This window comes from Pseudorasbora parva, chromosome 9, assembly GCF_024679245.1.
Source record: "Pseudorasbora parva isolate DD20220531a chromosome 9, ASM2467924v1, whole genome shotgun sequence".
NCBI classification, from domain to species: Eukaryota; Metazoa; Chordata; class Actinopteri; order Cypriniformes; family Gobionidae; genus Pseudorasbora; species Pseudorasbora parva.
In genome coordinates this window covers 49,076,888-49,101,802 of record NC_090180.1, presented here as the reverse complement: position 1 = coordinate 49,101,802, position 24,915 = coordinate 49,076,888, and the positions used below count along the sequence as shown (strand labels likewise).

Below are 24,915 nucleotides of genomic sequence, written 5' to 3'. Positions count from 1 at the left end.
ACTTCTGAGCCCAAAGGGTCAGTCTGGACTCTAGGCCTCTAAACCCAAAGGGTCAATCTGGACTCTACGCTTCTGAGCCCAAAGGGTCAGTCCGGACTCTAGGCCTCTAAACCCAAAGGGCCAGTCTGGACTCTAGGCCTCTAAACCCAAAGGGCCAATCTGGACTCTACTATTCTGAGCCCAAAGGGTCAATCTGGACTCTACGCTTCTGAGCCCAAAGGGTCAGTCCGGACTCTAGGCCTCTAAACCCAAAGGGCCAGTCTGGACTCTACGCTTCTGAGCCCAAAGGGTCAGTCTGGACTCTACACTTCTGAGCCCAAAGGGTCAGTCTGGACTCTAGGCCTCTAAACCCAAAGGGTCAGTCTGGACTCTAGGCTTCTGAGCCCAAAGGGTCAGTCTAGGCTCTAGGCTTCTGAACCCAAAGGGTCAGTCTGGATTCTCTCGCTTCTGAGCCCAAAGGGTCAGTCTGGACTCTAGTCCTCTAAACCCAAAGGGCCAATCTGATCTCTACGATTCTGAGCCCAAAGTGTCAGTCTGGACTCTAGGCCTCTAAACCCAAAGGGCCAATCTGGACTCTACGATTCTGAGCCCAAAGGGTCAGTCTGGACTCTTGGCCTCTAAACCCAAAGGGTCAGTCTGGACTCTTGGCCTCTAAACCCAAAGGGTCAATCTGGACTCTACGCTTCTGAGCCCAAAGGGTCAGTCTGGACTCTAGTCCTCTAAACCCAAAGGGCCAATCTGATCTCTACGATTCTGAGCCCAAAGTGTCAGTCTGGACTCTAGGCCTCTAAACCCAAAGGGCCAATCTGGACTCTACGATTCTGAGCCCAAAGGGTCAGTCTGGACTCTTGGCCTCTAAACCCAAAGGGTCAGTCTGGACTCTTGGCCTCTAAACCCAAAGGGCCAATCTGATCTCTACGATTCTGAGCCCAAAGTGTCAGTCTGGACTCTAGGCCTCTAAACCCAAAGGGCCAATCTGGACTCTACGATTCTGAGCCCAAAGGGTCAGTCTGGACTCTTGGCCTCTAAACCCAAAGGGTCAGTCTGGACTCTTGGCCTCTAAACCCAAAGGGTCAATCTGGACTCTACGCTTCTGAGCCCAAAGGGTCAGTCCGGACTCTAGGCCTCTAAACCCAAAGGGCCAATCTGGACTCTACGATTCTGAGCCCAAAGGGTCAGTCTGGACTCTTGGCCTCTAAACCCAAAGGGTCAGTCTGGACTCTTGGCCTCTAAACCCAAAGGGTCAGTCTGGACTCTAGGCTTCTGAGCCCAAAGGGTCAGTCTGGACTCTAGGCTTCTGAGCCCAAAGGGTCAGTCTGGACTCTAGGTTTCTGAGCCCAAAGGGTCAGTCTGGACTCTAGGCTTCTGAACCCAAAGGGTCAGTCTGGACTCTAGGCTTCTGAGCCCAAAGGGTCAGTCTGGACTCTACGCTTCTGAGCCCAAAGGGTCAGTCTGGACTCTACGCTTCTGAGCCCAAAGGGTCAGTCTGGACTCTAGGCTTCTGAGCCCAAAGGGTCAGTCTGGACTCTAGGTTTCTGAGCCCAAAGGGTCAGTCTGGACTCTAGGCTTCTGAACCCAAAGGGTCAGTCTGGACTCTAGGCTTCTGAGCCCAAAGGGTCAGTCTGGACTCTACGCTTCTGAGCCCAAAGGGTCAGTCTGGACTCTACGCTTCTGAGCCCAAAGGGTCAGTCTGGACTCTAGGTTTCTGAGCCCAAAGGGTCAGTCTGGACTCTACGCTTCTGAACCCAAAGGGTCAGTCTGGACTCTAGGCTTCTGAGCCCAAAGGGTCAGTCTGGACTCTACGCTTCTGAGCCCAAAGGGTCAGTCTGGACTCTAGGCTTCTGAGCCCAAAGGGCCAGTCTGGACTCTAGGCTTCTGACCCCAAAGGGTCAGTCTGGACTCTAGGCTTCTGAGCCCAAAGGGTCAGTCTGGACTCTAGGCTTCTGAGCCCAAAGGGTCAGTCTGGACTCTAGGCTTCTGAGCCCAAAGGGTCAGTCTGGACTCTACGCTTCTGAGCCCAAAGGGTCAGTCTGGACTCTACGCTTCTGAGCCCAAAGGGTCAGTCTGGACTCTACGCTTCTGAGCCCAAAGGGTCAGTCTGGACTCTAGGCTTCTGAGCCCAAAGGGTCAGTCTGGACTCTAGGCTTCTGAGCCCAAAGGGTCAGTCTGGACTCTAGGCTTCTGAGCCCAAAGGGTCAGTCTGGACTCTAGGCTTCTGAGCCCAAAGGGTCAGTCTGGACTCTAGGCTTCTGAGCCCAAAGGGTCAGTCTGGACTCTACGCTTCTGAGCCCAAAGGGTCAGTCTGGACTCTACGCTTCTGAGCCCAAAGGATCAGTCTGGACTCTAGGTTTAAAAAAGGAAATTTACTTTTGATACTTAAGTACTTTTGAAAACAAATACTTCTGTACTTTAACTAAGTAAAATCTGTTTTTACAACTTTCACTTGTAACGGAGTAATATTTGACCAGCAGTACTTTTACTTTGATTTTAATCTTTCTAGTAAGTTTCTCACTAACGTCCCCTTTATCTTGCTTCATGGGACTGTAAGGTGATATTCTTAGCAGCTTACATAGTTATTGTGAAAGTTGCTTATAAAAATGTTTTTTATTGAAAATGTTCTTCTTCAGGTTTATACATCCAACATTATGTAATGCCAATTTAAGTTAGGAAACAATATGTTGTATTTATACTGCCACACTTCAACAGTTGAAATGTTTTTTCATACATAAAATATATATAAATTGTTTTTAGGAAGGTTTTTTTTATCCTCGTAAAGGTTTGTCATATTTGGGTGTTCTTGACATCATAAAGTCTTATTGTTTTCCCTTAAGTTAAGATTATTTTTCTGACTCCACTAGCAGATATTAGTTCTTGTTTTAAGGACAAACTCACTTTATATGTGTTAATATCTTCAGTCGTGTCTCTGCTCAGTAAATGTTGTCACGTCACATACAAAGGAAAATGGCGTGGACTCAAGTGCAGAAATTATTTTTTTTTAAATAAAAATAAACAAAAATACAAAACAAAACCCACAAGGGGGCAAAACACATAAACTAGAAATAACAGAACACAACTTAAACATACCAGAAAGGAATCGGGAGACGGGAGACGTAGACATTACAAGGATCCGACACAAGGAGCTTATAAAGGGAAGAAATCAAGAGGGAACAGGTGGGAAAATTCAGATACAAGGATCAGACAATGACACGAGCACATGCTCAGAAGAACAAAACCCACATGTGCACACAAGACAGGACAGGTATGTGACAAATGTGTCCTGATGTGAAAATGATTAGAGTTTTCTATAGCGTTAAAGATGTCCTCATGTTCATATTGTGCTCAGCGTGACTCTGCCAAACATCTGATGGGTGACAAACCAGTTACACACAATCTGCCCTGAGATCTGAAAAACATCATGAGTAACACATTACTCACACACACACACACACACACACACACACACACACACACACACACACACACACACACACACACACACACACACACACACACGAGAGATGGTGAGGCGGTGATGAAACGCTGATCTCTCAGGAGTTCATTGCACATCAAGAATGAGAACATGAGAAACAACTGATGACATCATAGTTATTATTGTTTATTTATTAGTATTTCCACCAACCACATGCACAGGCAGGATTCAAAAACCAATCAGAGACCGTTAGGGGACTCTCCATAGGCGAAATGGTTTTTATACTGTACAAATTGTATTTTCTATACCCCTACACTGCCCCTAAACCTACCCATCACACACACACACACACACACACACAAACACACACTGCCCCTTAACCTACCCATCACAGGAAACATTCTGCATTTTTCCTTTCTCATAAAAACTCCTCCTGTGTGATTTATAAGCCTTTTGTAAAGTGGGGCCATGGGTAATGTCCTCATATTTCACCCTCTCCTGTAATACCTGTGTCATACCCATGGCATTATACACATTTGGGTCCTCATATGTCACACAAACATGCCCCCACACACACACACAGCTCTGTTCTGTATAATGTCCCTGATAAACTCATCAGATCCTGGAGATGAGAGAGTTTGACGTTGTTAGGTTCAGATCAGTGAAAGAATGGAGTGAGACAGTGAGGTGAGCAGAGAACAATGAGCAGGCGTTCTGAAGACACACACTCACATTTCATCAATAGCTGCTCCAGTTCTGTGTGTGTGTGTGTCACGTTACACAACCTCACCTCCTCTGAGACACATTAAAGCATCACACACACACACACACACACACACACACACGTTTGTTTTTGTGACATATGGGAACATTCCATAGGCGTAATGGTTTTTATACTGTACAAACCGTATTTTCTATCCCCTTACACTGCCCCTAAATTAAACCTACACATCATACACACACAGACACAAACACACACACACACACACACACACACACACACACACACACACACACACTGCTCCTACCCCTAAACCTACCCATCACACACACACACACAAACCTGAAGGAACAACATGATCATCATAAAGAACATAAACATCAGATGTGGGAATGCTGGGAATGCTAAATCACTGTGTGTGTGTGTGTGTGTGTGTGTGTGTGTGTGTGTGTGTGTGTGTGTGTGTGTGTGTGTGTGTGTGTGTGTGTGTGTGTGTGTGTGTGTGTGTGTGTGTGTGTGTGTGTGTTTGTGTTTGTGTGCGTGTGCGTGTGCGTGTGCGTGTGTGTGTGTGTGTGTGTGTGTGTCACTGTCTCTCTTGTGGCTGATAGCATCTGCTTCATCCAGACTTGATGAGTTTGTGTTGGTGTGACAGCAACTCATGCAGGTGCGGCCGCGGTCATGTGACCCAGTGGGCGTGGCCTCGCTGGGGGCGTGGCCTCGCTGAGGGCGATGGGCGGGGCAAGCCGACCCACACCTGAGAGCGAAGCAGCCGCTCCTTCAGGTGTTTAAGCCTCTGATCATCACATGAGCAACACTGGCATAGCCAAACAAAATGTAAAGTTTTGAACAGCAACTGCATGAGATTACAAGATTTCCCAGGTTTCGGATCACCCTTGGTAACGGTTGGGGGGTGTGGCTCTGTCTCAGGTGGGCGTGGCTCTGTTTCGGGTGGGCGTGGCCCCTGCCATCTGCAGTGAGATCTGACTGATGGATGAATATAACGCAGTGATCTGCAGGCTTCGTCAACACAGAGGCATGATGGAGAGTAAAAGAGCAATCAGGAGGCTCTCTCTGGACAGCTCAGGGTGAGTGCCTGTGTTTGGATGAGCAAGACTCTGATCTTAAGAACTAAACCTTCCTCTGGGCTCAGTGAACGTCTAGGAAAAGCTCCATTTTATAATTCTTCAAACATTATAATTCTGGAATATTACTTGTATTTTACATTTTTTTTAAAAACATAAAAAATTAAACAAAAATATTTCAGGAATAAGTGTGAATGATGAAAATCCGGCGTTTGCTTTGATCAAAGGAATAAATGCATTAATAACACTAATGAACAGTCTGATTTTAAGAACCCAGTTAATATCGCTCCTCAACTTACACACTTGTGTAATAATAGTGCACCTCTACAGGCGGTGTGTGTCCGTATAAGAGAACAATATTCAGTTTGAGGAATAACAACCTGTAAAACATTACAAATGTGTGTTTTGAAGTGAAGGGGCTCTGTGAGTATGGTCTCTATGTAGCTCATGTTCTCAACAGCTCTGTCATGACAACTCTTAGAGGGTTTGGTGTGGGTATGGATATGACTGATAATGTGTTTGGAGGAAAAGATCTGCTACACTTCTGCTGCTGCTGTTATGGCTGCTGATACAGTGGGAACCAATCATCTGTGTCTAACAGAGAATGATGTGATTGCCAGCAGATTAAGATAAGGACCGACCAGGCTGTGGCATCTAGAGTTTCATGACCGAACTTTATGTTTATTTTAATTTGTAATAATATTTTTACTGTTTAAACTGTAACTTTTTGAAAAAAAAAGCATGTATACACACACACACACACACACACACACACACACACACACACACACACACACACACACACACACACACACACACACACACAATAATGAATATCCACTCCCCTAAAGGATTATTAGGAGCACACACTAATGCTGTGTTTGACCCCTTTCTCCTTCAGAACTGCCTTAATTCTCCGTGGCATTGATCAACAAGCTGCTGAAAGCATTCTTTAGAAATGTCGGCCCATATTGATAGGAGAGCATCTTGCAGTTGATGGAGATTTGTGGGATGCACATCCAGGGCACGAAGCTCCCGTTCCACCACATCCCAAAGATGCTCTATTGGGTTGAGATCTGGGGACTGTGGCGGCCATTTTAGTTCAGTCAACTCATTGTCATGTTCAAGAAACCAATCTGAAATGATTGGAGCTTTGTGACATGGTGCATTATCCTGCTGGAAGTAGCCATCAGAGGATGGGCACATGGTGGTCATAAAGGGATGGACATGGTCAGAAACAATGCTCAGGTCGGCCGTGGCATTTAAACGATGCCCAATTGGCACTAAGGGGCCTAAAGTGTGCCAAGAAAACATCCCCCACACCATTACACCACCACCACCAGCCTGCACAGTGGGAACAAGGCATGATGGATCCATGTTCTCATTCTGTTTACGCCAAATTCTGACTCTACCATCTGAATGTCTCAACAGAAATCGAGACTCATCAGACCAGGCCACATTTCTCCAGTCTTCAACTGGCCAATTTTGGTGAGCTTGTGCAGATTGTCGCCTCTTTGTCCTATGTGTAGTGGAGATGAGTGGTGCCCGGTGGGGTCTTCTGCTGGTGTAGCCCATCCGCCTCAAGGTTGTGTGTGTTGTGGCTTCACAAATGCTTTGCTGCATACCTCGGTTGTAACGAGTGGTTATTTCAGTCAAAGTTGCTCTTCTATCAGCTTGAATCAGTCGGCCCATTCTCCTCTGACCTCGAGCATCAACAAGGCATTTTCTCCCACAGGACTGCTGCATACTGGATGCTCTTCCCTTTTCACACCATTCTTTGTAAACTCTAGAAATGGTTGTGTGTGTAAATCCCAGTAACTGAGCAGATTGTGAAATACTCAGACCGGCCCGTCTGGCACCAACAACCATGCCACGCTCAAAACGGCTTAAATCACCTTTCTTTCCCATTCTGACATTCAGTCTGGAGTTCAGGAGATTGTAGGACCACACCGGTGAGTGTGTGTGTATATATATATATATATATATATATATATATATATAGAGAGAGAGAGAGAGAGAGAGAGAGAGAGAGAGAGAGAGAGAGAGAGAGAGAGAGAGAGAGAGAGAGAGAGAGAAGCCAATGCTGAATAAAGTCGTAGTTTTTGTTATTTTTGGACCCAAATGTATTTTGGATGCTTCAAGAGACTCTAATTAACCCACTGATGTCTCGTATGGACTACTGTGATGATGTTTTTATTCCCTTTCTGGACATGGACAGTATAGTGTGCATACACTTGCATACGCTCTCGGACTAAATATAAAATATCTTAAACTGTGTGTGAAGATGAGCGGAGGTCTTACGGGTGTGGAGCGACATTAGGGAGACGAGTTCATGACAGATGTTTCAGTTTTGGCTGAACTGACACTTTAATAATAATAATAAATTTAATTTATAATGCGCTTTTCTTAAACCCAAAGAGCTACAGTAAAATAAAAACAAAACAACAATAGCAATACAACAATAATTAGAGAAAAACAAATGTCTTAAACAAATGTGTCTTAATCAACTTTTTAAAATGACACAACGTTAGTCGGATGGGCTTTGGTCTGTACGAAAGGATCTTTCCTCCTTTAGCTTACATGAAGGCTGATGAAGTGAAGGAGAGAGCGTGATGGATGGAGTATAAGGACTGATGAGCTCACAAAGATACTCAGGTGCCTTATGTTAAAATAAGATAATGTTTCATTTATAGATCCTTTGTTGTCTTCTTCATCTGGTTGTGTTAGATCTGTTTGCATGAGTGAATGCAGGCGTGTTAATCCAGTTTTCATAGATGCTCATTAGACTGGATCAGAGCAAAAACCAGTTCAGCAAGAGTCCGTCTAACGCTTCTATAGAGCAGCTCGAGTGGCTGTAGCTCAGTGTCGGACCGATGGAGCGCAGGTCCTGTCCGCGAGCTTCTCTCTAATCTCTGCCAGCTTTTGGATATTTGGATATCTTGGCTCTTTTCTCCGGATCTTAAAGCAAACATGCCTCGTTTGGGCTTTGATTTCCTTCTACTGAATAACTTAGTTTGATCGCCGGCACCGTTTCATCCCTGAAGGTAAATATTCTGATCAACTTCTGCAGCTGTTCTGTCAAGCTTTGCTTTGTAAAATCAGAAACTTTTATTAATTTAAGCATCTGAATTCAGTGACAAAAGACTTACAATTACCAGCTATACTGATAGTATGCCATTAGTAATATTGCTAGTGTAATGATTGAACTGGAATAATCTGGTGCACTTGCATTAAAATCTAAAAATGCCACTTTAACAGCATCAAGACACACACGTCATCGGAAATGATTGCCTAATGCATTGGTTTGTGTTATTATCTGATTCACATTAGGTGAACTTTCAGGAATGTGTTGAACGCCGCAGTGTAAAGTCACAGAAAGCATCCAGATATCATCTTTAAACAAATGTGAAAGTGTTTTCAGCGTTACACTTTCATTGACACACGTGATGTGAGCTGCGTCTCTGTGGCAGGTGGTGGAGGATTGAGGTATATTTAGAAAGGTGTGTGAGTGTAGATGTGTGTGGTGTTTCAGATATCAGCTGGAGATCAGTGGAGCCTCAGCCAAGCCCAAGATGTTGAGACGTTCTTCAGACAGCAGAAGCCTCCAGAGTCCAGACGAGACGCATGCGGAGATCCTGGAGCACAACGCCAGCTTCACACGCAGGTCAGCACGCTGTGATGATAATGTGCACAAAAATAACATTTATTCAGAGTTCATGGAGGGTTTTCCCCCTGAATTGTTTTAGTTGGACGTTCGTCAATAATACTAGAACATTTCCAAAACATTATGAAACACTGGACGTTCAGAGAATATTTTACAACTTATATTTGTTAGCTGAGATTTCATTCTACTTAATTTTTTTTTATTTAATTCAACGTATAGCTTTGTAAACAAGCAAATCCCAAAACTAAATCAGTTTCAGTTTCAGTGTGAGACAGAAATATTACCATAGCCATAACTATACCCATAACTATAGCCATAACTATACCCATAACTATACCCATAACTATAGCCATAACTATACCCATAACTATAGCCATAACTATACCCATAACTATAGCCATAACTATACCCATAACTATACCCATAACTATAGCCATAACTATACCCATAACTATACCCATAACTATAGCCATAACTATAACCATAACTATACCCATAACTATACCCATAACTATAGCCATAACTATAGCCATAACTATAACCATAACTATAGCCATAACTATAGCCATAACCATAGCCATAACTATACCCATAACTATACCCATAACTATACCCATAACTATACCCATAACTATAGCCATAACTATACCCATAACTATAGCCATAACTATACCCATAACTATACCCATAACTATAGCCATAACTATAGCCATAACTATACCCATAACTATACCCATAACTATACCCATAACTATACCCATAACTATACCCATAACTATACCCATAACTATAGCCATAACTATACCCATAACTATACCCATAACTATACCCATAACTATACCCATAACTATACCCATAACTATAGCCATAACTATAGCCATAACTATACCCATAACTATAGCCATAACTATACCCATAACTATACCCATAACTATAACCATAACTATAGCCATAACTATAGCCATTACTATACCCATAACTATAGCCATAACTATACCCATAACTATAGCCATAACTATACCCATAACTATACCCATAACTATAGCCATAACTATACCCATAACTATACCCATAACTATAGCCATAACTATAACCATAACTATACCCATAACTATACCCATAACTATAGCCATAACTATAGCCATAACTATAACCATAACTATAACCATAACTATAGCCATAACTATAGCCATAACCATAGCCATAACTATACCCATAACTATACCCATAACTATACCCATAACTATACCCATAACTATAGCCATAACTATACCCATAACTATAGCCATAACTATACCCATAACTATACCCATAACTATAGCCATAACTATAGCCATAACTATACCCATAACTATACCCATAACTATACCCATAACTATACCCATAACTATACCCATAACTATACCCATAACTATAGCCATAACTATACCCATAACTATACCCATAACTATACCCATAACTATACCCATAACTATACCCATAACTATAGCCATAACTATAGCCATAACTATACCCATAACTATAGCCATAACTATACCCATAACTATACCCATAACTATAGCCATAACTATAGCCATAACTATAACCATAACTATAGCCATAACTATAGCCATAACCATAGCCATAACTATACCCATAACTATACCCATAACTATACCCATAACTATACCCATAACTATAGCCATAACTATACCCATAACTATAGCCATAACTATACCCATAACTATACCCATAACTATAGCCATAACTATAGCCATAACTATACCCATAACTATACCCATAACTATACCCATAACTATACCCATAACTATACCCATAACTATACCCATAACTATAGCCATAACTATACCCATAACTATACCCATAACTATACCCATAACTATACCCATAACTATACCCATAACTATAGCCATAACTATAGCCATAACTATACCCATAACTATAGCCATAACTATACCCATAACTATACCCATAACTATAGCCATAACTATAGCCATAACTATACCCATAACTATACCCATAACTATACCCATAACTATACCCATAACTATACCCATAACTATACCCATAACTATAGCCATAACTATACCCATAACTATACCCATAACTATACCCATAACTATACCCATAACTATAGCCATAACTATAGCCATAACTATACCCATAACTATAGCCATAACTATACCCATAACTATACCCATAACTATAGCCATAACTATAGCCATAACTATACCCATAACTATAGCCATAACTATACCCATAACTATACCCATAACTATACCCATAACTATACCCATAACTATACCCATAACTATACCCATAACTATAGCCATAACTATACCCATAACTATACCCATAACTATAGCCATAACTATAACCATAACTATACCCATAACTATACCCATAACTAAAGCCATAACTATAGCCATAACTATAACCATAACTATAGCCATAACTATACCCATAACTATAGCCATAACTATACCCATAACTATACCCATAACTATAGCCATAACTATACCCATAACTATAGCCATAACTATAGCCATAACTATACCCATAACTATAGCCATAACTATACCCATAACTATAGCCATAACTATACCCATAACTATACCCATAACTATACCCATAACTATACCCATAACTATAGCCATAACTATACCCATAACTATAGCCATAACTATAGCCATAACTATACCCATAACTATAGCCATAACTATACCCATAACTATAGCCATAACTATACCCATAACTATACCCATAACTATACCCATAACTATAGCCATAACTATAGCCATAACTATTTCTATATCTATAAGTATAACTACACTGAACAAAATTATAAATTAAACACTTTTGCTGCCTCCTTTTTCATGAGCTGAAATCAAAGATCTAAGACTTTTTCTGTGTACACAAAAGGCCTAGTTCTCTGAAATATTGTTCACGACTCTGTCTAAATCTGTGTTAGTGAGCACTTCTCCTCTGCCGAGATGACCCCTCCCCCTCACAGGTGTGGCGTGTCCGGATGCGGATTAGACAGCAGGATTATTGCACCTTAGTCTGGATACAGTAAAAGGTAACTCTGGGGGGTCCGAAAACCATCAGGATGTGGTGTGGGAGGGTGTGGGAGGGATGTTGGTCCACTATTCTCTTCAATGGCCGTGTCAAGTTGCTGGATATCGGCAGGAATATCCAGAGCATCCCAAACATCCTCAATGGGAGTCCACTGGCCATGCAAGAACTGGGATGTTTTCAGCTGGTGTGGTCACACGTGGGTTAGACTGTGTACAGATCCCATGGGGCGGGCATTATCATGGGTGGGTTATCTCGCCAAAAGAGAAGTGCTCACTAACACAGATTGGTGAACAATATTTGAGGGAAATGGGGCTTTTGTGTACACAGAGTTCAGCTCATGAGAAATGGAAACAAAAGTGCAGCGCTTCTAGTTTTGTTCAGTGAATACCAGAGGTCGATATCCTTCTGTTTATTCTCCATTTCGTCGACTGTCTCTTTAAATGCTCGCTTTAGAGCAGGCTGGATTCTGATTGGCTGTCAGTGATTTTATCGTTCCTCTGTGACATCGTTACCGTGATGATAATAATCTCCTGTCCATCAGATCCACGACTATCGAGGAGGAGGGTTTGGATCGTCCTGACGGATCCGCCACTCATAACGTGAGTATATTCTTCACACTGCAAACAGTGCTCTTCTAGCTTCCGGTCCAAATATCTAAAAATTCTTAAATCAAAATGCATTTACTAGATCAGTAAAATTACATAAGAAATGTTTTCTTGTGAGTTTTCTTGTCAAAATGAGTTTTTGCTTAAAACGGGCGAAATGATCTGCCAGCGGGGTGAGAAAAATCATCTTATTTCTGATTTGAAACAAATAAAACAAGATTTCAATCAGAAATACGATGATTTTTCTCGCCCCACTGGCAGATCATTTTGCCCGTTTTAAGCAAAAACTCATTTTGATTTTATATTTAAGAAAACAAGGAAATGTATGTACTTTTACTGATCTAGTAAATGCATCTTGATTTAAGAATTTTTTGTATATTTAGACTAAAAAAAAAACCAAGACAACATCACTGAGTAAGAAGAGCATTTTTCCAGGAACACTTGCACCGGTTGTCCTAACCTTCTGTTCTTTTGCTCAGAGTTTCAAGAACCACACCAAAACCTTCCACAAACTGTTCCCTGAGATCCCCGAGACGGAGGACTTGGAGCACGGTGAGTGTCTGGAGAAGCGTCTTCATTCCTGGAGTAAATGAGTTTGATCTGATGGCTGTGTTCTGTCTCAGTGTTCTCCTGCGCTCTTCATAAGGAGATGATTTATCATGGGAAGATGTACGTGTCCCATCGGCACATCTGCTTCCACTCGTCTGTGCTGCTCAAGGAAACTAAGGTGAGGACGATCAGCCACACAAACGCTTCTTTCCTAAATCGAGAACGGAAGAGCCTAAAGGCCTTTAACTCTAAAGACATTCTGTAAATGAAGATGTTTCAAAGGTCAACGGTCAGTTTCTGTTCAGGCATAATCACTCCTCTATGGATCAAGTCCAGACCGAACCCGAGCTCAGATGTTGTGGGCGGGGCAGAGTTCGACTGGGGGCGGGGCTGAGTGTGGCTGGGGGTGGGGCCGAGATCGGCTGGCATTCAGGCTATAAAAATCAGGCCCCTTGAAAAAATCATTAAAGGGGGGGTGAAACACTCAGTTTCAGTCAGTGTCATGTCAATCTTGAGTACCTATAGAGTAGCATTGCATCCTGCATATCTCCGAAAAGTCTTTATTTTTTTTATAATTATATAAGAAAGATGCGCTGTTCCGAGTCTTTCCGAAAAAAGCCGAGCGGGTGGGGGCGTGTCGTGTGAGCGGAGCTAAATAATGACGTGTGCGCGCTGCTGCTATTGTGTTGAGTCGAGTGCGTCGTAAAGCTGTGTCATCCCTAACAGCGGGAAAAAAACTTTATTCAAAATAAAAATATGGCTTTTAATCAGATACAGCCATACATCTATGATCCGGAATCAGACCCAGAGGCTGCAGTTGAACAGGAGCAGCAGCAAAAACGACTAGAGCAGGACGTCTCTATCTGGTACAAGTTATACACTAACTATATAATATGCTGAGCGGCTTGTGTTATTTACATATTTATACTTCAATTATATCGTCGTATTTTTGTCTTTGAAGGTGTACATGTGGGAAGTGCAGTTGTGCACGTGTGTGTGTGTGTTTACGCGTGGTTTGTGTAGACAGTAAGCGGACTAAAAAAAACACAGACATTTGAAGCAGTCTCACTTACCCTTCTAACGTTGGGACTGCTCCATCCTTCAGCATTAGGCGATTGGGAAAATCCTGCGTCGAGCTGGGCCTTGTTTATGAAACAGTCGGCACCGAAATGCAGCGAACAGATATAAACATTCGCGCAACTCAGTTGCTGATCCGGAAAAGCAAATTCCATCCACTGTTGCCTTAACGCGGGGTTTTGGCGAATCTGTGCAGGACTGTCTTGGTCTGGCAACCAAAAACGCACTTTTTTGGTGACATTGTAATTGTGCACATCACCTGTGCAGCATCCTACAAGCCAGCGCTTTGATGGGCGTAGCCTGTTGCTTTCGCTCTCTCTCTCTCTCTCTCTCTCTCTCTCTCTCTCTCTCTCTCTCTCTCTCTCTCTCTCTCTCTCTCTCTCTCTCCCTCTCTCCCTCTCTCTCTCTCTCAGGCGCTTCCGGTAGAATTGTCCGTAAGGCCCATACAAGGAAATTCCGCCCCCATTAACGTCAAAGGGGACGCATGATCGCAAAAAACTTGCCGAAACTTATGACTAACCGGAAGTAGTATTTTTGACAAAGAAATACTCCCATCAAACGTCCACCTTAACTTTTGAAACTTTGTCCATGTTTAGTATGGGATTCCAAGTCTTTAACAGTGTAAAAAGATCAGTATGCATGAAACAGCATTTCACCCCCCCTTTAAAATATGGTCCCTTTAGGGGACATTCTGTTGCATCATTCTTTAAACATCAGGGGAACGTTACTTTAAACAGGTGGGACACTTGGCACTCTTTTTTTGATGGCCTTTTTTTTATACTATATTTTAGTAATCATCATAAATTAGGTATCGAATTCGAAAGCTTATGAACTCAAAATTCATCCTGTGAAAACCGTTTTGAAATCGGACGTTGGAAACGGTGCTCAAATTTCTTCTAGCAGGCTCCTCCCCCTAGTGGGCGTTGTCATGTTTCATATTACAAAACGTATTTGAACTACTTTATAATCAAAATCTGTTCTAATCTTGACACATATCGTCGGAAAGGTCAGAGACTCACGGTTCCATATTTGGTGACTGTTTTGGGATAGAAGTGATATTTGGACAGATATTTACAGGGAAATGCATTAAAAAAAAAAACAATCAATGGAATGTGACACCCGGTGGCTGTTTTTGGTACTGCGCCTAAACAAAATCTCATAGGGACTTCAATTTTTGTGATATCAACTTCAAATTTGGAACACAACTTGGTTAGACACATGGCTTTGATTTTATAGTAATTTTATAGTAATTATTTTGTACAATATATATTTTATATAAAATAAAAAATATTTAGTACAGTATTTTTCATTTACAGTTAATTTAAACTTCCATAACTTTTGTATACTTTCATGTTTTGAATTTATTTCACTTGAACAATAATCGGCCGAGTGTTTTCTTTAAAACAAGACCAAACTGATGCGTAATAGCGCCCCCTAGCGTCTAACAGTGGAAACACGTAACACATAAACTCCCCATAAAACATGGAAACACTACACTAGTGTGTGTGTGTGTGTGTGTGTGTGTGTGTGTGTGTGTGTGTGTGTGTGTGTGTGTGTGTGTGTGTGTGTGTGTGTGTGTGTGTGTGTGTGTGTGTGTGTGTGTGAGCCTGTTTATGTGGTTTATGAGGACATATCAAATGTCCTCATAATTCAAATGGCCTTAAAAACACACTAAATGATGTTTTTTTGAGAAAGTAAAAATGCAGAATGTTTCCTGTGATGGGTAGGTGTAGGGGCAGTGTGTGTGTGTGTGTGTGTGTGTGTGTGTGTGTGTGTGTGTGTGTGTGTGTGTGTGTGTGTGTGTGTGTGTGTGTGTGTGTGTGTGTGTGATGGGTAGGTTTAGGGGCAGTGTAAGGGGATAGAAAATACGGTTTGTACAGTATAAAAACCATTACACCTATGGGGAGTCCCTGTAAACCACATAGACCAACATGTGTGTGTGTGTGTGTGTGTGTGTGTGTGTGTGTGTGTGTGTGTGTGTGTGTGTGTGTGTGTGTGTGTGTGTGTGTGTGTGTGTGTGTGTGTGTGTGTGTGTGTGTGTGTGTGTGTGTGTGTGTGTGTGTGTGCAGGTGATGATCCTCACGTCCAGCGTTCTGGCTATAAAGAAGAAACACACAGCGAAGATCGTTCCCAATGCGGTCGCTGTGATCACCAGTGACGGACATAAGGTATTAAACACACGTTTGACTTCGGACTAAACTCTGTGATATTGACTTTGAATTTGGTTTGACACATGGCTTTGAATTTATAGCAATTTTACAGACATAATTATTTTGAGAAATATATATTTAACTGTTATATAAAAAATATTTTGTACTCTTAACGCAATTTAATTAATAGTACAATTCCATCGAATTGAATAATCTGTATTTTGATTGAATAATTGATTGTTCAATTAGATTAGTATTTTACTGTTAACAGGGTTTCTGTGGGTCCTAAAGTCTTAATTTGACCTTCCACGATTTGACACCTTATAAAAGTTTTAAATTCAATATCATTTTCATGCAGAAATTTCAGAATCTATTCATAAAAATTGTATTTACTGTATAATGTCACGAATTTGTCTGAATAAATCAACAGTAGGTCCGACTCTTAAAGGGCCAGTTCTCCATTAATGAGAATCCTGCGATCGTTTCCTCCCTAATGTCGCTCAAACCCGTCAGCCTTTCCTTCCTCATATAAAGCCACGGAGTCTCTTCAGAACATCTGGAATAATCCGCTCCATCCGTACGGATCCGTTTCTCTTTATCAGCTTTCTGAAGCGTCAGTGGAAGTTACTTAGCCTGTCAATGGAGGACAGAAATCTGTCCATCTCAAATATCTTCATTTGTGTTCAGAAGATGAAATAAAGTTTCCACCAAAGTTAAATTAAAGCAGATTTCATAAGGCCATAAATGTAGATGTTCTTCCTCAGGATTTGTGTTCTCCAGACTCTACACATCCTTCAATCAGGACACATTAACGACAGCAGAATGAAGAAATGAGCTCTTGTGTTCGGAGAAACTCAACTAAATGAAGAGTTTATGATTAAATCAGGAGCAAATATCATCATTGGGTGTGAACTCATCTTTAGGAACACATTAGCAGATTTCTGTTCATGCTTTAATCATAACACCACTTTCACATCATCTCACACTTTAAGCTGTTTTGGGTCAAATGAATGAAAAAGTGATGGAGATGTGATGGAAGTGTCACTAACACAACTCATTTACATTAGAGAACATCATTTCCTTCAGTTTTTGTAATGTGTAATGTCATGTCCGTCTGTGTTTCAGTATCTGTTTGTGTCTCTGCGGAACCGGGAGTCCTGTTTCCAGCGGCTTCTGTCGCTCTGTCCTCAGCTGCAGGTTCGAGCTCCGCTTCTGAGGATGATCATGATGATAATGTTTAAATGATTAATCTAAAGTGAGACTCTGTGTGCTCTTAGACGGAGATCGTCAGCAGGAAATCCTCCACAGATAACACTCCTGAGATGGACTTTGACAGAGTAAGAATCAACTGATGCTTTCCCAGACAGCCTCGGCTTAGATCCAGTTTAGATCTATCTATCTATCTATCTATCTATCTATCTATCTATCTATCTATCTATCTATCTATCTATCTATCTATCTATCTATCTATCTATCTATCTATCTATCTATCTATCTATCTATCTATCTATCTATCTATCTATCTATCTATCTATCTATCTATCTATCTATCTGTCTGTCTGTCTGTCTGTCTGTCTGTCTGTCTGTCTGTCTGTCTGTCTGTCTGTCTGTCTGTCTGTCTGTCTGTCTGTCTATCTATCTATCTATCTATCTATCTATCAATCATGGACCAGCTGGAGTTTGTTTATTAAGCGAGCAGGGCAACCACCCAGTAGAGCATTACAATAATCTAGCCTTGAGCTCATGAACGCATCGACTAACTGTTCAGCATTTGGCACTGAGAGCATGTGCCGTAATTTAGATATATTTTTAAGATGTGGCTTTCAAATGAGAGACTGGTATCAAAGAGCACACTCAGGTTCTGTGTGTTTGTGTGGTGTGTGTGTGTGTGTGTGTGTGTGTGTGTGTGTGTGTGTGTGTGTGTGTGTGTGTGTGTGTGTGTGTGAGCCTGTTTATGTGGTTTATGAGGACATATCAAATGTCCTCATAATTCAAATGGCCTTAAAAACATACTAAATGATGTTTTTTGAGAAAGTAAAAATGCAGAATGTTTCCCGTGATGGGTAGGTTTAGGGGCAGTGTGTGTGTGTGTGTGTGTGTGTGTGTGTGTGTGTGTGTGTGTGTGTGTGTGTGTGTGTGTGTGTGTGTGTGTGTGTGTGTGTGTGTGTGTGTGTGTGTGTGTGTGTGTGTGTGTGTGTGTGTGTGTGTGTGTGTGTGTGTGTGTGCGTGTGTGAGAGACGAGGGCTTGGCATTGTGTTGCTGTCTGGGTTAGAATGAATCCTCTGAATGCTCTTGTGTTTTATTACCCTGTTTCCTCAGTTAATAACTTTCGTGTCCTCTGATAGATCTCCAGCCATTCGAGTCTAGAGGAGAATCACGAGAGTCAGATGATTCCTCCGAACGAACTGACTCTCAGCGACTCTCAAGCTCTCCACTGTGAGTCTGACTTATTATTATACAAAATTCCCTTTAATAATCTGTTTAGCACAGGTGTGTGTAAACAACCAGACTAGAATGGTAAAAATCGAGAGGTTTATATCACATCCTGTGAAAGCGGCGCAATGTGTCACCTTTAACACTTCTATACGCAGTCAGGACTATAAACTGATTCTTCTTGTGTTCACATCAGCAGATCGCACGCCTCACAACTCCGGCGGAAAGAGCCACACACCAGAGCAGCAGAATACAGGTGAACACACACACACACACACACACACACACACACACACACACACACACACACACACACACACACACACTCACACACACACACACACACACACTCATGTTTGCTGGCAGTGAGGTTGAAGTGTCTCTAACCAGTGCTCTCCTGGGTTTCCATGGTAACAGAGAAGGGCCGATCGTCCAATGAAACGCGGAGCCTGAACAAACTCCTGCTGTTGTATCTGATCCTGTGAGTATGAATCACACACACACACACACACACACACACACACACACACGTTTGTTTTTGTGAAATGTGGGGACATTCCATAGGCGTAATGGTTTTTATACTGTACAAACCGTATTTTCTATCCCCTTACACTGCCCCTAAACCTACCCATCACACACACACATACACACACACACACACACACACACACAAACAAACACTCACACACACTCAATCAGAATGAAGCGACCGAAGGCTGTGAGGGTCTTCAGAGGAAGTGTGTGTGAGCAGACTTGTAAGGTCCATTGGGTATGAAATGTGCTTTTCAAATAAACTTGCCAGGCGTTCAGATCTCAGTGAGACGGTGCCGGTCCGTCCAGAGTGTGATAATCTGATGATCAGAGGCTGATGGTCACACAGATAGAGCCAGACACACACACACACACACACACACACACACACACACACACACACACACACACACACACACACACACACACACACACACACACACACACACACACACACACACACACACACACACACACACACACGCTTGGAATAATTCAGATGTTTCTGAATCAAGATCATGTCTACAGTAAAGCAGTGAAATATTCCTCCAGTGTTAATCAGCTGTTCTCTATGTGAATATATAGGGTGTGTGTGTGTGTGTGTGTGTGTGTGTGTGTGTGTGTGTGTGTGTGTGTGTGTGTGTGTGTGTGTGTGTGTGTGTGTGTGTGTGTGTGTGTGTGTGTGTGTGTGTGTGTGTGTGTGTGTGTGTGTGTGTGTGTGTGTGTGTGATGGTGACTGATACAAGCTGAAGTATATGACAAATCTGATAAACTCATGGGTCTCTTTGTGTGTGTGTGTGTGTGTGTGTGTGTGTGTGTGTGTGTGTGTGTGTGTGTGTGTGTGTGTGTGTGTGTGTGTGTGTGTGTGTGTGTGTGTGTGTGTGTGTAGGGCAGCTCTTCTCCTGTTGTCGTCCGGGTACATCGGTTTGCGGATCGTGGCGCTGGAGGAGCAGCTGAGCATTCTGGGATCTCTGCTGGAGTTCACAAAGAGTGAGTTCATCCAATCCTCTGATCTGATTTAGATTATAGGAAACGTTTGGTGTGTGTGTGTGTGTGTGTGTGTGTGTGTGTGTGTGTGTGTGTGTGTGTGTACTGCAAAAAATGCTCTTCTTATTTAGGATTTTTTTCTTGTTTCCAGTCCAAATATCTCAATATTCTTAAATCAAGATGCATTTTCTAGATCAGTAAAACGACATAAGATATTTTTTCTTGTTTTGTTGAAAATCAAATCTAACTGAAGTGAGTTTTTGCTTAAAACAGGCAAAATTATTATCTACCAATGGGGTGAGAAAATTCATCTTATTTTTGTTTCTGTCCCCGGGGTTGGGGCTCGTATGCAAGCACCTGGTGGTGGGGCCTCTCCCATGGGGCCTGAATGAGCGATGTGGGGCCGCCCTCCCGTGGGCTTACCGCCTGCAGGAGGGATCACAGTCGAAGGTAAGGCCCCCGACGACCCGATCTCTGGGCACGGAATCTGGCTTTAGGGACGTCAACTATTCCCCACCTGGTGGTGAGTTGGATCCGATGGCGGAGGAACAAGCTGGACAGACTCGGCAGACCCAAACGAACTGAGGGTCTGTTGGGAACGTTTGGCTGAACCCCTGTCAGAGAAATCTTCAACTCCCACCTCCGGCAGAGCTTAGACCGGATCCCAAGGGAGAGTCCGAATGGACCATGTTCTCCACCTCCATTGTTGACGCGGCTGCTCGGAGCTGTGGCCGTAAGGTCTCCGGTGCCTGTCGAGGCAGCAATCCCTGAACCCGGTGGTGGACACCGGAGGTAAGGAATGCCGTCAAGCTGAAGAAGGAGTCCTAACGGGCCTGGCTAGCTTGTGGAACTCTAGAGGCAGCCCGGGTAGTTGTGGAGGCAAAAACTCGGGCCTAGGAGGAGTTCGGTGAGGCCATGGAGAAAGACTATCGGTTGGCCTCGAAGAGATTCTGGCAAACCGTTCGACGCCTCAGGAGGGAAATGTGCCCTACCAACACTGTCTACAGTAGAGATGGGCAACTGTTGACCTCACCTGGGGATATTGTTGGACGGTGGAAGGAATACTTTGAGGATCTCCTCAATCCCACTGACACGTCTTCCGTTGAGGAAGCAGTGGCTGAGGACTCAGAGGGCCATCACCCAAGCTGAAGTCGTTGAGGTAATTAATAAGCTCCTCGGTGGCAAGGCGCCGGGGGTGGATGAGATCCGCCCTGAGTACCTCAAGTCTCTGGATGTTGTGAGACTGTCTTAGCTGAGTACCTGAAGTCTCTGGATGTTGTGGGGCTGTCTTGGTTGAGTACCTAAAGTCTCTGGATGTTGTGGGGCTGTCTTGGTTGAGTACCTCAAGTCTCTAGATGTTGTGGGACTGTCTTGGCTGAGTACCTCAAGTCTCTGGATGTTGTGGGACTGTCTTGGTTGAGTACCTAAAGTCTCTGGATGTTGTGGGGCTGTCTTGGCTGAGTACCTTAAGTCTCTGGATGTTGTGGGACTGTCTTGGTTGAGTACCTAAAGTCTCTGGATGTTGTGGGACTGTCTTGGTTGAGTACCTCAAGTCTCTGGATGTTGTGGGACTGTCTTGGTTGAGTACCTAAAGTCTCTGGATGTTGTGGGACTGTCTTGGTTGAGTACCTTAAGTCTCTGGATGTTGTGGGACTGTCTTGGTTGAGTGCCTCAAGTCTCTGGATGTTGTGGGACTGTCTTGGGTGAGTACCTAAAGTCTCTGGATGTTGTTGGACTGTCTTGGCTGAGTACCTCGAGTCTCTGGATGCTGTGGGACTGTCTTGGTTGAGTACCTCAAGTCTTTGGATGTTGTGGGACTGTCTTGGCTGAGTACCTCAAGTCTCTGGATGTTGTTGGACTGTCTTGGTTGAGTACCTCAAGTCTCTGGATGTTGTGGGACTGTCTTGGCTGAGTACCTCAAGTCTCTGGATGTTGTGGGACTGTCTTGGCTGAGTACCTCGAGTCTCTGGATGTTGTGGGACTGTCTTGGCTGAGTACCTCAAGTCTCTGGATGTTGTGGGACTGTCTTGGCTGAGTACCTCGAGTCTCTGGATGTTGTGGGACTGTCTTGGCTGAGTACCTCAAGTCTCTGGATGTTGTGGGGCTGTCTTGGCTGAGTACCTCGAGTCTCTGGATGTTGTGGGGCTGTCTTGGTTGAGTACCTAAAGTCTCTGGATGTTGTGGGGCTGTCTTGGTTGAGTACCTCAAGTCTCTAGATGTTGTGGGACTGTCTTGGCTGAGTACCTCAAGTCTCTGGATGTTGTGGGACTGTCTTGGTTGAGTACCTAAAGTCTCTGGATGTTGTGGGACTGTCTTGGTTGAGTACCTTAAGTATCTGGATGTTGTGGGACTGTCTTGGCTGAGTACCTCAAGTCTCTGGATGTTGTGGGACTGTCTTGGCTGAGTACCTCGAGTCTCTGGATGTTGTGGGACTGTCTTGGCTGAGTACCTCAAGTCTCTGGATGTTGTGGGACTGTCTTGGCTGAGTACCTCAAGTCTCTGGATGTTGTGGGACTGTCTTGGTTGAGTACCTCAAGTCTCTGGATGTTGTGGGGCTGTCTTGGTTGAGTACCTCAAGTCTCTGGATGTTGTGGGACTGTCTTGGTTGAGTACCTCAAGTCTCTGGATGTTGTGGGACTGTCTTGGTTGAGTACCTCAAGTCTCTGGATGTTGTGGGGCTGTCTTGGTTGAGTACCTCAAGTCTCTGGATGTTGTGGGACTGTCTTGGTTGAGTACCTCAAGTCTCTGGATGTTGTGGGGCTGTCTTGGTTGAGTACCTCAAGTCTCTGGATGTTGTGGGACTGTCTTGGCTGAGTACCTCAAGTCTCTGGATGTTGTGGGACTGTCTTGGCTGAGTACCTCAAGTCTCTGGATGTTGTGGGACTGTCTTGGTTGAGTACCTCAAGTCTCTGGATGTTGTGGGACTGTCTTGGCTGAGTACCTCAAGTCTCTGGATGTTGTGGGACTGTCTTGGCTGAGTACCTCAAGTCTCTGGATGTTGTGGGACTGTCTTGGTTGAGTACCTCAAGTCTCTGGATGTTGTGGGGCTGTCTTGGTTGAGTACCTCAAGTCTCTGGATGTTGTGGGACTGTCTTGGTTGAGTACCTTAAGTCTCTGGATGTTGTGGGACTGTCTTGGCTGGCGGCTGAAGTGAGCTTTCTCCGCAGGGCTCCTTTAGAGATGAGAAGCTCGATCCCTCTGGAGGAGCTCAGAGTAGCGCCGTTGCTCCTCCGCATCCAGAGGATCAGCTGAGGAGGCTAATGCCTCACTGTCGGACGCCCCCTCGATGCCTTTTCATGCTGGAGGGATTATGGGAAGTCTGAGCATCTCTGCTTAGACTTTTGCCCTCACGACCCAGCTCCGGATAAGCAGAAGATGATGACAGGCAAAATGATCTGCGGATCGGACGGAAGCAAGAAACAAGATTTCCGTCAGAAATAAGATTATTTTTCTCACCCCATTGGCAGATCATTTTGCCTGATTTAAGCAAAAACTCACTTCATTTAGATTTTATTTCCCCAGAAAACAAGCAGAAATATCTGATGTCGTTTTACTGATCTAGTAAATGCATCTTGATTTAAGAATATTTAGATATTAAGAACAGAAAGAAGAAAAAAAATACTGAGCAAGAAGAGAGAGAGAGAGAGAGAGAGAGAGAGTGTGTGTGTGTGTGTGTGTGTGTGTGTGTGTGTGTGTGTGTGTGTGTGTGTGTGTGTGTGTGTGTGTGTGTGTGTGTGTGTGTGTGTGTGTGTGTGTGTGTGTGTGTGTGTGTGTGTGTGTGTAAAATGTTTTTAAAAAAGGTTCTAAGGAATGCTCAAATATAAAAGATTAAAAATATATAATAAACGTAATGAATAAAAATAGTGTATATAATTTATATAAAGAAAAATATATATTAAAATGTATTAAAATAAAAAATAAAAAAAATTCATTTTGTATGTTTCTTGTCTTCTGCAGGTGAGCGGAGTGAGAGATGACCAATCACCTGACTGATCACACACACACACACACACACACACACACACACACACACACACACACACACACACACACACACACACACACACACACACACACACACACACACACACACACACACACACACACACACACACACACACACACATCATTCACTCTCTCTCATGTTGTTCTGTACTGTTTTATTTAACATTAATATTGTTATTACTGTTGATTTGATTCATTCTCACAGGAAATAACTGCTTATTTATTTTGAGACATGTAACGCAATAAAGTATGTTTCTGAGGAGTGTGTTCTGTATTTCTGTGAGTCTAGACATGACCATGCAATGAATCACACACACACACACACACACACACACACACACACACACACACACACACACACACACACACACACACACACACACACACACACACACACACACACACACACACACACACACACACACACACTGCCCCTAAACCTACCCATCACAGGAAACATTCTGCATTTTTACTTTCTCAAAAAAACTCCTCCTGTGTGATTTATAAGCCTTTTGAAAAGTGGGGACTGCTGGCTGCAGATCTCAGGTATTGCTCTCCTTATGGACATTTGGTCTCCACAATGTAGGCTAATATAAACAAGGA

General features: G+C 43.1%; 1 protein-coding gene across 5 annotated transcripts; it reads left to right on the top strand.

The window, feature by feature from the left end:
* The first annotated feature begins 5,035 nt into the window (after nt 1-5,035).
* On the top strand, nt 5,036-24,547 carry LOC137089805 (GRAM domain-containing protein 2B). Of its 5 annotated transcripts, none has more exons than XM_067453378.1 (13): nt 5,036-5,236; nt 8,766-8,897; nt 12,517-12,574; nt 13,060-13,132; nt 13,204-13,307; nt 16,276-16,374; nt 17,482-17,553; nt 17,634-17,693; nt 18,702-18,792; nt 18,986-19,045; nt 19,207-19,270; nt 20,215-20,310; nt 24,265-24,547. In XM_067453378.1, the coding sequence occupies exons 1-13, from the start codon at nt 5,139-5,141 to the stop codon at nt 24,266-24,268; spliced, it is 1,011 nt and encodes a 336-aa protein (XP_067309479.1). In that variant the 5' UTR covers nt 5,036-5,138; the 3' UTR covers nt 24,269-24,547. The 5 variants fall into 5 exon arrangements, with proteins under 5 accessions (XP_067309479.1, XP_067309480.1, XP_067309477.1 ...); XM_067453376.1 differs by having other exon boundaries at nt 5,039-5,236; nt 20,210-20,310; XM_067453377.1 differs by having other exon boundaries at nt 5,041-5,236; nt 18,989-19,045; nt 20,210-20,310.
* The last annotated feature ends 368 nt before the right edge of the window (nt 24,548-24,915 follow it).

Excerpts from the sequence above, each read along its gene's own strand:
- LOC137089805 (XM_067453376.1), top strand. The coding sequence starts at position 5,139 with ATGGATGAATATAACGCAGTGATCTGCAGGCTTCGTCAACACAGAGGC. Across the intron at positions 8,898-12,516 it reads AACGCCAGCTTCACACGCAG|ATCCACGACTATCGAGGAGG; the intron begins GTCAGCACGCTG and ends CCTGTCCATCAG. Across the intron at positions 20,311-24,264 it reads TCTGCTGGAGTTCACAAAGA|GTGAGCGGAGTGAGAGATGA; the intron begins GTGAGTTCATCC and ends TGTCTTCTGCAG.